The sequence below is a fragment of the Seriola lalandi genome, unplaced genomic scaffold (genome assembly GCF_002814215.2).
Source record: "Seriola lalandi dorsalis isolate HSWRI2012SDOR001 ecotype SW California unplaced genomic scaffold, Sedor1 jcf7180002055004, whole genome shotgun sequence".
Classification (NCBI taxonomy): Eukaryota; Metazoa; Chordata; class Actinopteri; order Carangiformes; family Carangidae; genus Seriola; species Seriola lalandi.
In genome coordinates, this window is record NW_019525548.1 from 73,187 (window position 1) to 86,495 (window position 13,309).

Sequence of the window (13,309 nt, forward strand, 5' to 3'; positions counted from 1 at the left end):
TCAGATGAAAACCTTGTTCGAAAGCTGTTTTCTGAAGTTTGATTAAAATTCTTGATCTTGACTACAACTACTCTAAAATGTTCACAGCAGTTTGTAAACTAGTCTTTTGATATTGAAATGTCAAGTGTTTTCTAAAAGTACACTGCAATGTTCATGGTTTCTTTAAGACGAGGTTCATCTTTATCAGGGGAAAGATTTTCTCGTAATGCAGGTTCATAACAGAAGAGGTTTAAACACCAATAACCGTGTGAAGGGTTTATTTATTGCAATTAGAGAAGAGAATAATGATATTTCTGTCATTAATTGTAGGAGCAGACGACCGAGTACAAACATCAACAAAACCAATTTCATCATGGTCACAATAAAATCAAACATGAAGCATCAGTCATCAACTTCTTCAACAAAAACATGCAACTTTAAAGACAGAATTATTTTAAAGAAAAAAAAGACAAAATGAAAAAAATATGAAGATAAAAATGTCTGTTATTTTAAGATAAAATGGACAAAAAAAACATAATATATCAACATTTCTCACGACTTTTTCCCTTTTCATGAAGTCTCCTTTCCTCAAAAGCACTAACCACCTTATAACACATTCCTATCTATTGATTATAATTGATCAGTTCTTTCAAAACTCCTCCAAAACTGTTTCTCAGTTACACAGATAAATAACACAACAATAACTAAAACTACAAACTCTGTGTAGTCTGTTGTGATGCCCTGTGATCAGATCTGTACTAAAGACAATAAATAAATAAATAAAATTACAATCAATAATGATTATTTCAAATGAGTTACATCATAGAAATTTCACACATCTTACATTTCCGTTCTTAAGAAAAGGAAAATCAGTCCAAACTTTGTGACAAGTAAAAGCATCTTCATTCCCTCTTTTAATGTTTCCTTTGAATAATCACATACAAATTTCATGCATCTTCCTCATCTTAAAAGAAAAGAAATAAAAAACAATAAAAAAGAACAGAAACTTCTTATGACTCCTTCAACTCGCTCTGTATATAATTGAATTAAAATACATATAGATCAGATTACAAATAGTTGGACTCATCTGTTCAATCAAAAACAGGCTTTCTTTAAATCAGTTAAAGCTTCTCTGTTGCTTTGAGAAGAACTGCAGGTGAATTACAGATTGTACATTTCATACAGACTTTTAATCGCTTCGTCTTTACTGTATTTTTCCCACTCGCTGGGAATTTCTCCTCTGCCCTGGAATTTTAATTCATAGTGGTCTTCCAGTTGTTTTTGAAATCGACACACAAACCATTTCCAGTATGTGAGTTTGGACTCATCAGGAGTGATTCTCCAGTGAGCAAACCTTGGTCCAGCAGTTCGGTACTGTCTATAGGGAATGAGCTCATATGAATCTTTGTGGTGGAACTTTTTATCACTTGCAACTAAAGTTGTGCAGAAATCGATGTCCAGTTCCACTGTGTTTCTAATGCACCATCCACTGATTCCAGAGGGGCGATGAAAAGGGACACTGTGGTCATCAGGACTGTGATCTTCCATGGTGTTGGTGCAAACAGCTGCACAGACTGGACACTTTACCCAGCAGCACTTGCACAACCAATCAATGAGGATCTGATCAGGCTTCTGTCTGAACTCATTCATCTTATTCAGTGAGAGGTTGTTCATCTCCTCCATGATGGGTTCAAGGCCTTTCTCTGTCTCTTCTTTAAGAAACTCAAAACGGTTTATGTCTCTGAAGTTTTCAGGACAAATGGCATCAAATGTCAACTCATCTCTCAGAGAACTGGTAAATTCCTCCAGCCACATGTCTGTGTCTCCTCTCTGGGTTTTAACTTTCTCTGTTGCAGTAAATAAAGCCTGACTCACATGTTGTTTGATGTCTTCAACATTTTTCTTGAGTATATCCCGAGCTTTATCTTTGTGTGATGTGAAGATGTATTTCTCTACTTCCTCTTTTATAAAACTCTCCACATGTTTCCTTGGTTGATGGATGTAGGTCATGAAACCACTGAAGTCGTCTTTCTCTGCCAGTGACTTCAACACATGTTTCTCCAGGTTCAGTCTGTTCCCATTGAATGCTGGGAAACTGCACTTCATCTCTCCAGCTAGATCAATGGCAGTCTTGTTACAGACAGCCTCAACAGTGGAAACCTTCAGTTTTTCACAGATCAGTTCTCCGAGTACAACAGCAGAAGAGTTTCCTTCACAGAAGCTTCTGAAAATGTTGTAATATTGATCCTTCTTGCTTTCTAAATGAGAACGTGCATCATTCTTCTTCTTGAATTTCTCATGGGACTCTGAAAGCGAAGTCCCTGCTCTGTCAAACACATACAGTAAGAGTTCAACTGTAAACTCCTTCTTCAGAGCAAATTTCCTCTCTGATTCAAATTCTGTCACTTTCTCTTTGACATTTTTGGCAACTTCTTGCAAGTAAGTTGATCTGTAGCCTCTTGTAGCTACAGGTTTGTTCTTGATTATATCGAGTGACTGTTTTTCAAGATTGTTAATCAGGGATCTGATCAGTTGTTGATCTTCATGCTGAAAAGTCCCCTTAATGTAACTTAATACTTTTGTACCTGTTTTTGAAACAAAGTCACCAAATTGTCTAAGTTTCCCCTTTTCTCTTTTGTCCCCTTCCCTCTCTTGAGGCTGTTGGCTTTTGTCACAACGCTCCTGATACTTGGTGAGTGCCACATAATGAGAGTAATCACCAACCCCTGATATGTTTTTGTATCTTCCACTGCTTTTGGATTCATCAATAAGAGCCCATTCAAAACCGAGCTCATGAAGGATGGTTGACTGATCTTCCTCCAAGTTGATGTCTTCAATAGGTTTTGTATCTGCAGTTAGTTCTCTCACCCAGTCTCTCCAAACAGAGTCAAACTGCTGTTTAAGTTCCTCCTCATCTTGTGTCTTGTGTTTTAACTGATGAGCGAGCTCTTTGCTCTTCTGTAGCAGCTTGTTCTCAAACTCTGTCTTCTGATCATCAAGCTTTTTACAAGCCGTCTTCTGCTGGATAACTTCATCCAGTTTTCTTTTCACTCCTCTCACCTGTTCATCATGAAACTCCTTGATTTTGATTTCAAATGTGCGTCGCCACTGAACCAACATTTCTTTGTCTCTGTCATCATCAAAGTACTTTGACATTTCTTTTTTGATTTCTCCATATGTTCGGCTCATTTCTTTAGAAAGATAACTGAGCTCAATCTTGTCAAGTTTTCCATTTTCAATTCTGTTGTACAGCTGGTTTTCAATGGTCAATATGTTGCTCCTCAGAGCCCAGGTCCAGTTCCCGTAATGAACCTCAAGGTTTCTGTAAAGCTTTAATTTCAAGTGTGTTTTTGAAACTGAAAACAAAGTTTTCATTCAACAGGGCATTCCACAGGTCGTGAATCTTGCTTTTGAACTGTGACAGAGTCATCCCAGCAGACTGTGAAGCTTTAGAGAGGATGAAGTTCTTCAGTTCTTGGATGCTCTCACTATAACCTGGATTCGGAGGAGCCATAGGTGGACTTCCCTCCCAAAGCTGGGCAAAGTATTTCACATCTTTTTGCACATCAAATGCAATAACGTCACTGAAACACTCTGCATCACAAACCTCTTCTTTGGCAGCTAGTTGGGTCATCTGGTCCAGTTTTTCTTGCAGGCGTCTCTTTCCCTCCATGTTTTTCTCTGCAGCTGAAATATCTGTCACATTCTGGTGAACAAACACACAACTTGGAGAAATTTTAACTTTCTTCATCCTCATGAAAGCCTGAACAACAATCTGCAGAATATCTTGCATGTCAGCTGGATTCTCTCCAAAGATGTTGATCAATGTCATGTTTCCCAGACCAACAACAAATGTTGCCAGTTCATTGTCGTGGTTAAGAGCGGCGTTTCCTGCTAATTCAAGAGCACGCAGTCCTTCAGTGTCCACCACCAGCACATAGTCAAACTTAAAGTCTCTCTTCATCTCCTCTGACACTTTGATCAGCTGCATGAAGGCACCCTTGGTGCATCTGCCAGCACTCACTGCAAACTGTAACCCAAACATGGCATTCAGCATTGTTGATTTTCCACTGCTTTGTAAGCCCAAAACTGACAACACAAACACTCTCTGGTCACCCAGTCTCTTGATGACTTCCTCTAAAAGACTAGAGATCCATGTCAAAGGCACATAACCTGCATCACCATCCATCAGCTCCATGGGGTGTCCTGATATCATCAGCTCTGCAGCCAGCTCAGGGTATTTAGACCAGTCAGTCCGACTCCTCTTTGTTTGTTTCTGCAGAGATTCATGGGCTTCATAGATCTGCCCCATTTCTCTAAAGATGTGCTCCAAGCCAAAAGTTGCTGACTGCAGTTTTGTTGATATTTGTTCAAGCTCAGTCTGTTTTCTTTTTAACAGATCAGATTTGTCACGTTTCTTCTTCAGATCCAAAACCTCAGACCACTTCTCATCATAGCTTTGGAGAATTGACATGAGATCGTCTGTGGAGAGGGCGTCTATTAAGATCTGAGTCCATTTCAGGAAATACTCTTTGTCTGTTGATGGCAAAGATGAGAGACTTTCAATGAACAACTTCACCAGTTTACTACAGGAAGCATCACATTGTTCTTTTCGTATTTTCATCAGTTCCTGTTCCTTTTCACTTTTGTCCTTCTCAACGTTTCCTTTGAGGTGATACAGTTCTTTCTTTATTCTGCACCACTCATGCCACAGTCGGCCATGACAAGGGAGGAATTTATCTTTGATTTCTGAAACTTCCATCCCCTGAAGTAAATTCACTGTTTCCATAGCAGCAGATTTTCCTCTTTGACAGACTGTGTCTTCTTCATCCACTCTGATTCCAGAGACCTCGGCCATGGTTTCAAGCTGGAAGGATGTTTGTGATCCAGACAAGATCTCTCTAATGATCCTTTTCAGTTCTTCAGAAACATCTGACTGGCTTCTGTCTTTTAGACCCATTTTATATTTTCCCTTTTTCATCTGAACTGCACTACAATCATTATCAGTAATGAGACAAATCAGAGGCTTTGGAGACTTCATAAGATCTGAGAAAACAGCCCAACTTTTGTCACCTTTTTTCAGAGTTGGTAACAGAACAACATTGACTGAAGATTTTTCAGTCAGTATCTTACGCTGTTTTTCAATGGACAGAGCATCACCATGAAGATTACAGAAGGCAGTGCAGTCAGTGAAGGCATCGTTGGGTTTTCCAGCAGGACAGTACCAGGCAATCTCTGCCACACCATCCATCAAAAGGCGAGATCTGGTGCTACCTGGGCAGTTTCTGTGGAAGAAGGTGTTGTGACGCTCGTTGATCAAAGTGTTCATCAGCTGAGATTTAGACACTGACAGTGAACCCAGGCGGAAAAATGACACCATGGGTGTCTCAGCTTTGCAGATGGGCAAACTCTTCATGGTGACAATGTTTGAATCATCCTTGATTTGAGTTGTCTTCCAGGTTTTTCTTATTTGTCTGAATGTCCACAGAGGACACTCAACATCCAGTGTGACTGGGTCAGGAACAAGCAAAGGTAAGGCGTACTGACACTGTGACAGCTTTGTCATCATGTTCTGCTTAAGGAAGCTGTCTGAGCAGTGAAATACTGCCATTTGAACGTCCATCGGATGAACATGAGTCTGATCTGATTGATCACAGTTAACGTTGGTGCTAAAAAATGCATCTAAAACACTTTCTTTTGTGTTTGAAGAATCAAGTTCTGCAACAGGATTTGAGTGGCTGACCTCAGCACTGTCCTGTCTTACAGAAATATATCTGGCTCTGTAGTCTAACATCATCAACCTCTGAAGAAAAGTATGAGCTAGATCTTCCTCAGATGTTTCATGGTCCTGTTTCACTGGTGGAACTATTTTAAGAAAATCTGCTGGAGACAAATTCTGTTTGTCTTGAAGATGAAGTCTGTGAAGCAACGTTTCAAGATCTCTTTGACATTGTTCCTCACAGTTGATTTCTTCAGATTTCTTCTTGGTCTCTTCCTGATGATGAACCTTCAATGAAATTGTAATGTATGTTAAAAATTATCACTTTTTGCAAGGGGATGTGATGAGATAAATATTCCTAAGACCTTGTGAATTTCAGGTCTCTTACTTTATCCTTGTTTCCAGTGTCTTCATTTGTGACGCCTGTTTATTTGAAGGAAAGAAGAAACAGTTTAAGATTACACAAATATTACTCACTAAAATTATGTGAAAGATTTGAAGAAAACCTGTAGGCAGTGTGTAACTGTTTGAACCATCTGCTGTAAGTTATGTTACGCAGGTCAAGAGTTTCATGACAGATCCACAGATTTCTCAAAACTCTACTTAAATCATGTCAAAACTCTCGTCTTGTATCATTTTTCATTCAGGTGCTGAACTTAGGCCAGATCTTTGACTATGACATCAGAGCTCACCTGAGAGTCTGCAGTGTCTCTGTGTTGCTCAGGCTGCTGTTGAAAGGATTTTCAGAATGAAATGATCCCTGACATTAACAAACAAATCAACAACCAAGCTGCAGTTAATTTACCTTATAAATAATGATCATGTTTTAATGACCCATGTGCAGTCAGAACTCTGCTCTTGATTCACTCATGGAAAGAGGATTGAGGCTTTAAATCGTAAATATTTGTCCCACAAATTTTAAAGATAAATGTTTGATTTGATTAAAGAACTTTATTATTAGCTGAGCTCAGTAACTTCTTTTTAAAAAGCACCTGATGTCTTAACTTGCTTTGGGAAGCATTTTCATCTACAGTGATCAAGATATTCAATAAAATTACATTTCTCAGTGATGACCACGAGTTAGCTATCAACATCAAACCTCTTAAATATCAGTTGATGTTAGTTTTATCAAGTTGTCTCGTTCTGTAACGTTTGAAATGTCAAACTGTTTAAATCTTTTGTGCTACACTGCATTATGTGTCTCATATTTAGTCCCCGCCCTGGTATATAACATTTTCTAATAAATGGATGAACTGGTATTTACAGGGGCCCTGAGAGTTAAACTCAAATACTCACAACACAAACAAATACACAGTTTGTGTTTAGTATATTTGCATGTGTTTTGTTAAGTTGCAGTACATTGAGCTCTCAGACCCACTGTGGCTAATGCTCAGGTTTTTCTCTTACCTTTTGTAACAGGTGTGATTACAGTATTGACCCCATGTTCTCTTACTGCATCTATCCCCTGTCCCCAGTCACCTGCTGGGAAATATCGGCGGAAAAGTCAGATGGCAAATGATTTTTTAAAAATGAAAAAAATAAAAATAAAATAAAAATAGTTCAAGTTCAAATTTATTGCCATCATCATATGAATTAGAAGCAGTGCACTAATGAAAAGCTTGTGCTTTGGCAATTATGGAATTTTAAATCACAAATGATTTTTGTTTGTATCATATCTAATACATCAGGTGATTATGGCAATTTATCTTAAATGTTTTTTTGTTTTTAGTTTGTTTCAAACAAAAAAACACATTTATTTTTGGCATTTATTTATTTATTTTGTTACATTAATTATACATATATATTATGTACATGCATATACTTAATTTATATTGCTATTACATTTATAATATACATATATACTTTAATAGACGTACGTATTTTACATGTTAATCTATATTTTCTTTTATTAGTTTAATAATTATTAGTAGTATTCATTCAAGTATTCATTGTTATTTTGTTGTAGTGTACTTCACTGCAGCACATTACTACACATTGTATTATGTACTAGGCAGGGAAGAGGAAAGTTTATCTCTTTTCAGGGATAAGATCCAGCTTCATAAGCATGTCTCTCAGGCTGTAATGACACTACTATTTCGTATTTAAGATCATTTTAAGTTATGGATCAGAGTTCATGATATGCTAGTCTGGTTTGATTGATTTTTTTCTTAGCAAAACTGCAAAAAGACTTAGAAATAGTACACAATTAATACAAATAATGACATTACACAGTCTTTTGTTTTTACAGCAAATACTATTATTGCACGCTTTTTTTTTCTTGTTTGTAACGACTATTTCTGCCATATACGTAATATTTATCTGATATTATTTTTGTAGGCTTTGTATGTTGAAAAAAACATAGTGAAACTACAATTACAGTCTTGCAGTTATATGCCTCCGCCAACCAGTCAAGTTGCAAGAAATATGGTCACAATAATAATAATAATGTTCAGAAGTGTTTTTGCAGAACGTTATTATGTCACAGTGAAATTGACCTTTGACCTTTTGGATATAAAATGTCATCTCTTTTATTTATCCCACTAGACATTTGTGTTAAATTGTGTCAGAATTAGTGTCTGAATTCTTGAGTTATGGCCAAAATAGATTTGGAATTTTTGTTCCCAATCTGAAGAAATTCCTTCAAGGTGTTACTGAGATATCATGGCTGAAGGCTTGTTTTCTGTTGTGTCCATGAATTTCAAACTACAATAATTACACAAATTCAAACATCAGTCTGTTTCTCCTCTTAGATCTAATGTCTGGCTGCAGGACAGAGTAAAACAAACATAAGTCAATCTAATACAGCTTGCTCTCTACACATTTTTAACATTTTGCTTCTTGTGACTGACCTTTTGCCGCTGAGCTGAAGCTCTTCGCCAGTTTATTCATGTTCATCATTATTAAAATGTCCTTCGTCATCTCCACAACGTCATCACATTCATAGGTCTGCAACATCAGATCCACAATGTCCACCCTGTCCGCCTTCTCCAAGACAGCCGTTCTGAGGAGTTCTCTTCCTTTGAGGATGTCATTCTGCCGCAGGAAGAATTTGAAGCGCTTAAAGTCTTTGTCTTTCAATTTGTCCAGAAGGTCCAAGATAACCTTGCTCACCATTGTGGTTCCCCTGCAAAAACCAGAGAATATTGTAAACCTGATTGACAATTAGTTTATTAGTGGAGAGAATGACACAGTCACTTTAAATTAAGATTCAGAGAAACTGTGTAAAATCACCAGTTCAAACCAGATCAGTTTTATCAAACCTAGCAACAGACTGAGACAGAGTTCATCCGCCCTAAAGACCAGAAACCCCAAAGCCCACACCTAAGCATGTGCGTTACATAAGAGTATATTATTCTACTTTATTTGTGTAAGGTGAACATGTAATCTATAAATTCAATACAATGAGGAGTAAAAAGAGCTGCTTCAATCTAAAGGACAAGGACACCTGCTCCATTTTATCCTGGGACAACTTCCCTGAACAGAGGAGGAGACACAACTGATGCTACTGATGCTACTGATGCTTCTTCATCACCACGCCATTCACGCCATTCTGATGATGGTCATGTCTCCTTAACAACTTACATATTTTACTTATATAATTCACACACTGTATTAAGAAAGGTGTGAAGGAGCCACAGATGTTTAAATGTCTGAAGCTCAAAACAAAACAGAAGCTTTTTACTTTGGTGAGTAAAGAAAGTGAAGAACAGAACTCTATATAACTAGTAGTAAAACATTTTACACACATACCTCTACAGGACTTCATCAATGACAGAACAGTGATACTGGACCAAATATTGCAGGATCTTCAGTCTTCATTTTTCACTTCCAGTCAAAACCTAGTAAGAAAATATCAAGGAGGAGATACTTGATTAACGGCATGTTGTTATTAACACTGCAGATTTTATTCCTTGATGTTTCTCAAATACTACATTAGTGCTTATCTCCAACCAAGTCCACTTGCTCACAATTCAAGTTTTAAATACATAAAGTATTTAATATGATATGAGAAGAAAAGTTAATATATGGCTGGACCGCATATGATCAATTTGTGAAATTGAGGAACGTATTGAAAAACTGCCATGGGACCTGAAAACAACTGACATCATTGCATCTTATTTGCATTCAGCCTAGTGTCTGCTGGTTTCAGGCCTTTACCAGTTTGCTTCTCTCTTCTTGCTTCTGTGCTCACATTTAAAGTATTTTAATACAGGCCAATTCCCAATAAAGCTGTTTTCATTTACAAGTTGGAACCGAACAAGTTTGAAATAGTGACTGAAACGTGGCCCAATATGATTACATGTTAACCAGCAGTCAGGACCGAGCCATTTCTAAGATGCTAATTTGCTGCTAAAATCCAGAGTTAAACACCGAGACGTCTCTGACAAAATCACCAAACACATTAGTTCAATACAAGCAGCAACATCAGTGGCTGAAAAATCAAGCTAACACGGAAGTAAGAAAAACTGCACTTCTTCTAACGGCCACTAGAGTCTCACTCCAAAAGCAAAATGTCCAACTTTACAGCATAAATAAACATGTTTACAGCCTGGTTCAAAAAACGGTTTTGGTCTCTATAGCTAATCTCCTTCTTCGTGGCACCTGTTTAATATAACTCACCTGTTTACATTAAAATGATGGCGAATTGAGGGCGTGCCGTCTTGATTGACAGGTGAGCGTATGCTAGCTACAAGCCGGTATGCTCGACACGCGCCTCCTCATTACCTATTTTTGGATTAGCCGTTAGTTCGGCGGATTCAGGTAGTGACAAGATGGCGTCGACGGACCGACCCACTCTGACCCACAAAACCGCTCTTTTCTTAACCTACAGGTGACGTCACGGAGGCTACGTCCATCTTTATTTGCGGTCTACTTGCAAGCCGCCACGCGAACTGGTAAAACGGATCTGTCACGTGTCATCCCCGCGTGAGAAGCTTCGATCGGTGATTGTGTGTTTTTTAAACTTATTTCTCACTCTCAGATCACTCTTTCATCCCCGGGTGCTGGGCAGGTGCGGTGTTTCTGGTGTAACAGCACCGGGCTGGACAGGTGACAGGTGTGTCTACAGTGTCTGTGATCTGAAACACGTTACAGCGGACCCAGGCGTTAATACCGATTGCACCTTTAACACAGTGCACAGGCTCCGTCCAGGTAACAAACTATGTGGGTGGAGCTAATCTCAGAACAGCAGGTTTGCAGATCAATGATAATACCCAAGATCCTCTATACAGCTTCTCTATTTTCTCTGATAATACCAGAGACGTTTAGATGGACCAGAGTTATTTTTGGAATGACTTACTTACACATGAAACCATGGATTAAACTTTAGAACTTAAATAACACGTGTTTCATTGATCAACAACTACTAAAACAGATTATTAGCCTATTAAACTGACGTGAGGCTGAGGGACAACACCCAAGTAGCAGACCGGAACTGTGTGATTTTGTAAGAAAATTCACATGGTTAAACTGAGATGGTTGTTCGAGATAAAGATAACGTCTGCTATTTAAAAAAACAAAACACTGTGCATTTAACTTTACATAGACACACACACACAATACAGAAATATTGCATAAGCTCACCTTTATTTTGTGTTTCCTTTGCTTCAGCTGCTAGATCCATTTGGCTGGTTAGGAAGTGTGACAACAAAACGAAAACTGAAAGTAACATAGCACTAACACGTGATTTCCCTGAAACCTCGTAGGTAGTTAGACTTCTTGATACCTTACCAAAGATACTCTATACGTATCATGTACTGTCTCTGACCTTACATTAATCATTCAAAAATTCTAATCCACTGTTTATAGTAATATTTGAAGGTGCCAGTATAATAGATAGTTACTGCAATCATAGGCTATTGTTCCTTTTCATTATGACATCGGGGCACCTCCTGGTTTGTGAGAAGTGAGTGATTGGGTAAGAACTGAATAAGGAGTGAAGTGAGACTTCAGCGTTACCAACCTTCTTTTAATTATAATTTGCAAATTCCACAAACATAAAGCAAAATTATCCAAAATGTGATTGTTTTTTCTATTTGATTGATATATATTTTGATAAATATATATAAGTAAGATAATAACCTCACAGGTGGTTATTTCCAGCATTTCCTTTTCGAGAGAATACGTGCATTAGCGAAGGTCGTGAACGCACCGTTGTAGTCTAATTGAACTACAACCCCTGGTAAAAATTATGGAATCACCACTCTTGGAGGATGTTCATTCAATTGTTTAATTTTGTTGAAAAAAAAACTAATGACAGACATGCCATAAAACTATTATTATTATTCAAAATGCCAACCTTCTGGCTTTAAGAAACATAAAAAAAATAGAAAGAAAGACAAGTAGTTGTAGTCAGTCACAAAAAATATGGAATCACTCAATTCTGAGAAAAAACACTACACCATTAGTACTTTGTTGCACCACCTCTGGCTTTTATAAGAGCTTGAATTCTCTGAGGCATGGACTTAACTATTGAAAAACAGTATTCTTCATCAATCTGGCTCCAACTGTCTCTTATTGCTGTTACCAGATCAGATTTGCAGGTTGGAGCCTTGTCATGGACCATTTTCTTCAATTTCCACCATCAATTGGATTGAGATCTGGACTATTTGCAGGCCATGCCATTGACATATGTCTTTCTTGAAGGAAAGTTTTCACGTCTTCTGCCCTATGGCAAGATGCATTATCATCTTGAAAAAATTATGTCATCATCACCAAACATCCTTTCAATTGATGGAATAAGAAAAGTGTCCAAAATTTATTTCAGTGTAAACTTGTGCATTTATTGAAGATGTAATGACTGCCATCTCCCCCATGCGTTTACCTGACATGCAGCTCCAAATCATCAATGACTGTAGAAATTTTCAAGTTTTCTTCAGGCAGTCGTCTTCATAAATTTCATTGGAACGGCACCAAACAAAAGTTCCAGCATCATCACCTTGCCCAATGCAGATTCACGATTCATCACTGAATATCACTTTCATCCAGTCATCCACAGTCCATAAATGCTTTTCTTTAGTCCACTGTAACCTTGTGCTTTTCTGTTTAGGTGTTAATGATGGCTTTCGTTTGTCTTTTCTGTATGTAAATCCCATTTCCTTTAAGCGATTTCTTACAGTTCGGTCACAGACATTGACTCCAGTTTCCGCCCATTTGTTCCTCATTTGTTTTGTTGTGCATTTTCTGTTTTCAACACATATTGCAAATTAAACAATTGAATGAACATCCTCCAAGATAGGTGATTCCATAATTTTTGCCAGGGGTTGTAATCTTTTGATATTAAAAAGTTAAGTGTTTTCACTAAAATACACTGAAATGTTCATGGTTTCTTTAAGACGAGATTCATCTTTATCAGGGGAAAGATTTTCTCATAATGCAGGTTCATAACAGAAGAGGTTTAAACACCAATAACCGTGTGAAGGGTTTATTTATTGCAATTAGAGAAGAGAATAATGATATTTCTGTCATTAATTGTAGGAGCAGACGACCGAGTACAAACATCAACAAAACCAATTTCATCATGGTCACAATAAAATCAAACATGAAGCATCAGTCATCAACTTCTTCAACAAAAACATGCAACTTTAAAGACAGAATTATTTTAAAGAAAAA

The 13,309-nt window shown here is 37.6% G+C and overlaps 1 protein-coding gene across 1 annotated transcript; it reads right to left on the reverse strand.

The window, feature by feature from the left end:
* Positions 1–759: 759 nt before the first annotated feature.
* Positions 760–11,349, reverse strand: LOC111647565 (interferon-induced very large GTPase 1-like). Its single transcript, XM_087171447.1, is given in 7 exon segments — positions 760–3,312; positions 3,314–5,986; positions 6,087–6,121; positions 7,106–7,180; positions 8,548–8,822; positions 9,449–9,537; positions 11,282–11,349. Coding segments are annotated over 5 exon segments (5,220 nt in total). The 5' UTR covers positions 8,813–8,822; positions 9,449–9,537; positions 11,282–11,349; the 3' UTR covers positions 760–1,140.
* Positions 11,350–13,309: the final 1,960 nt, after the last annotated feature.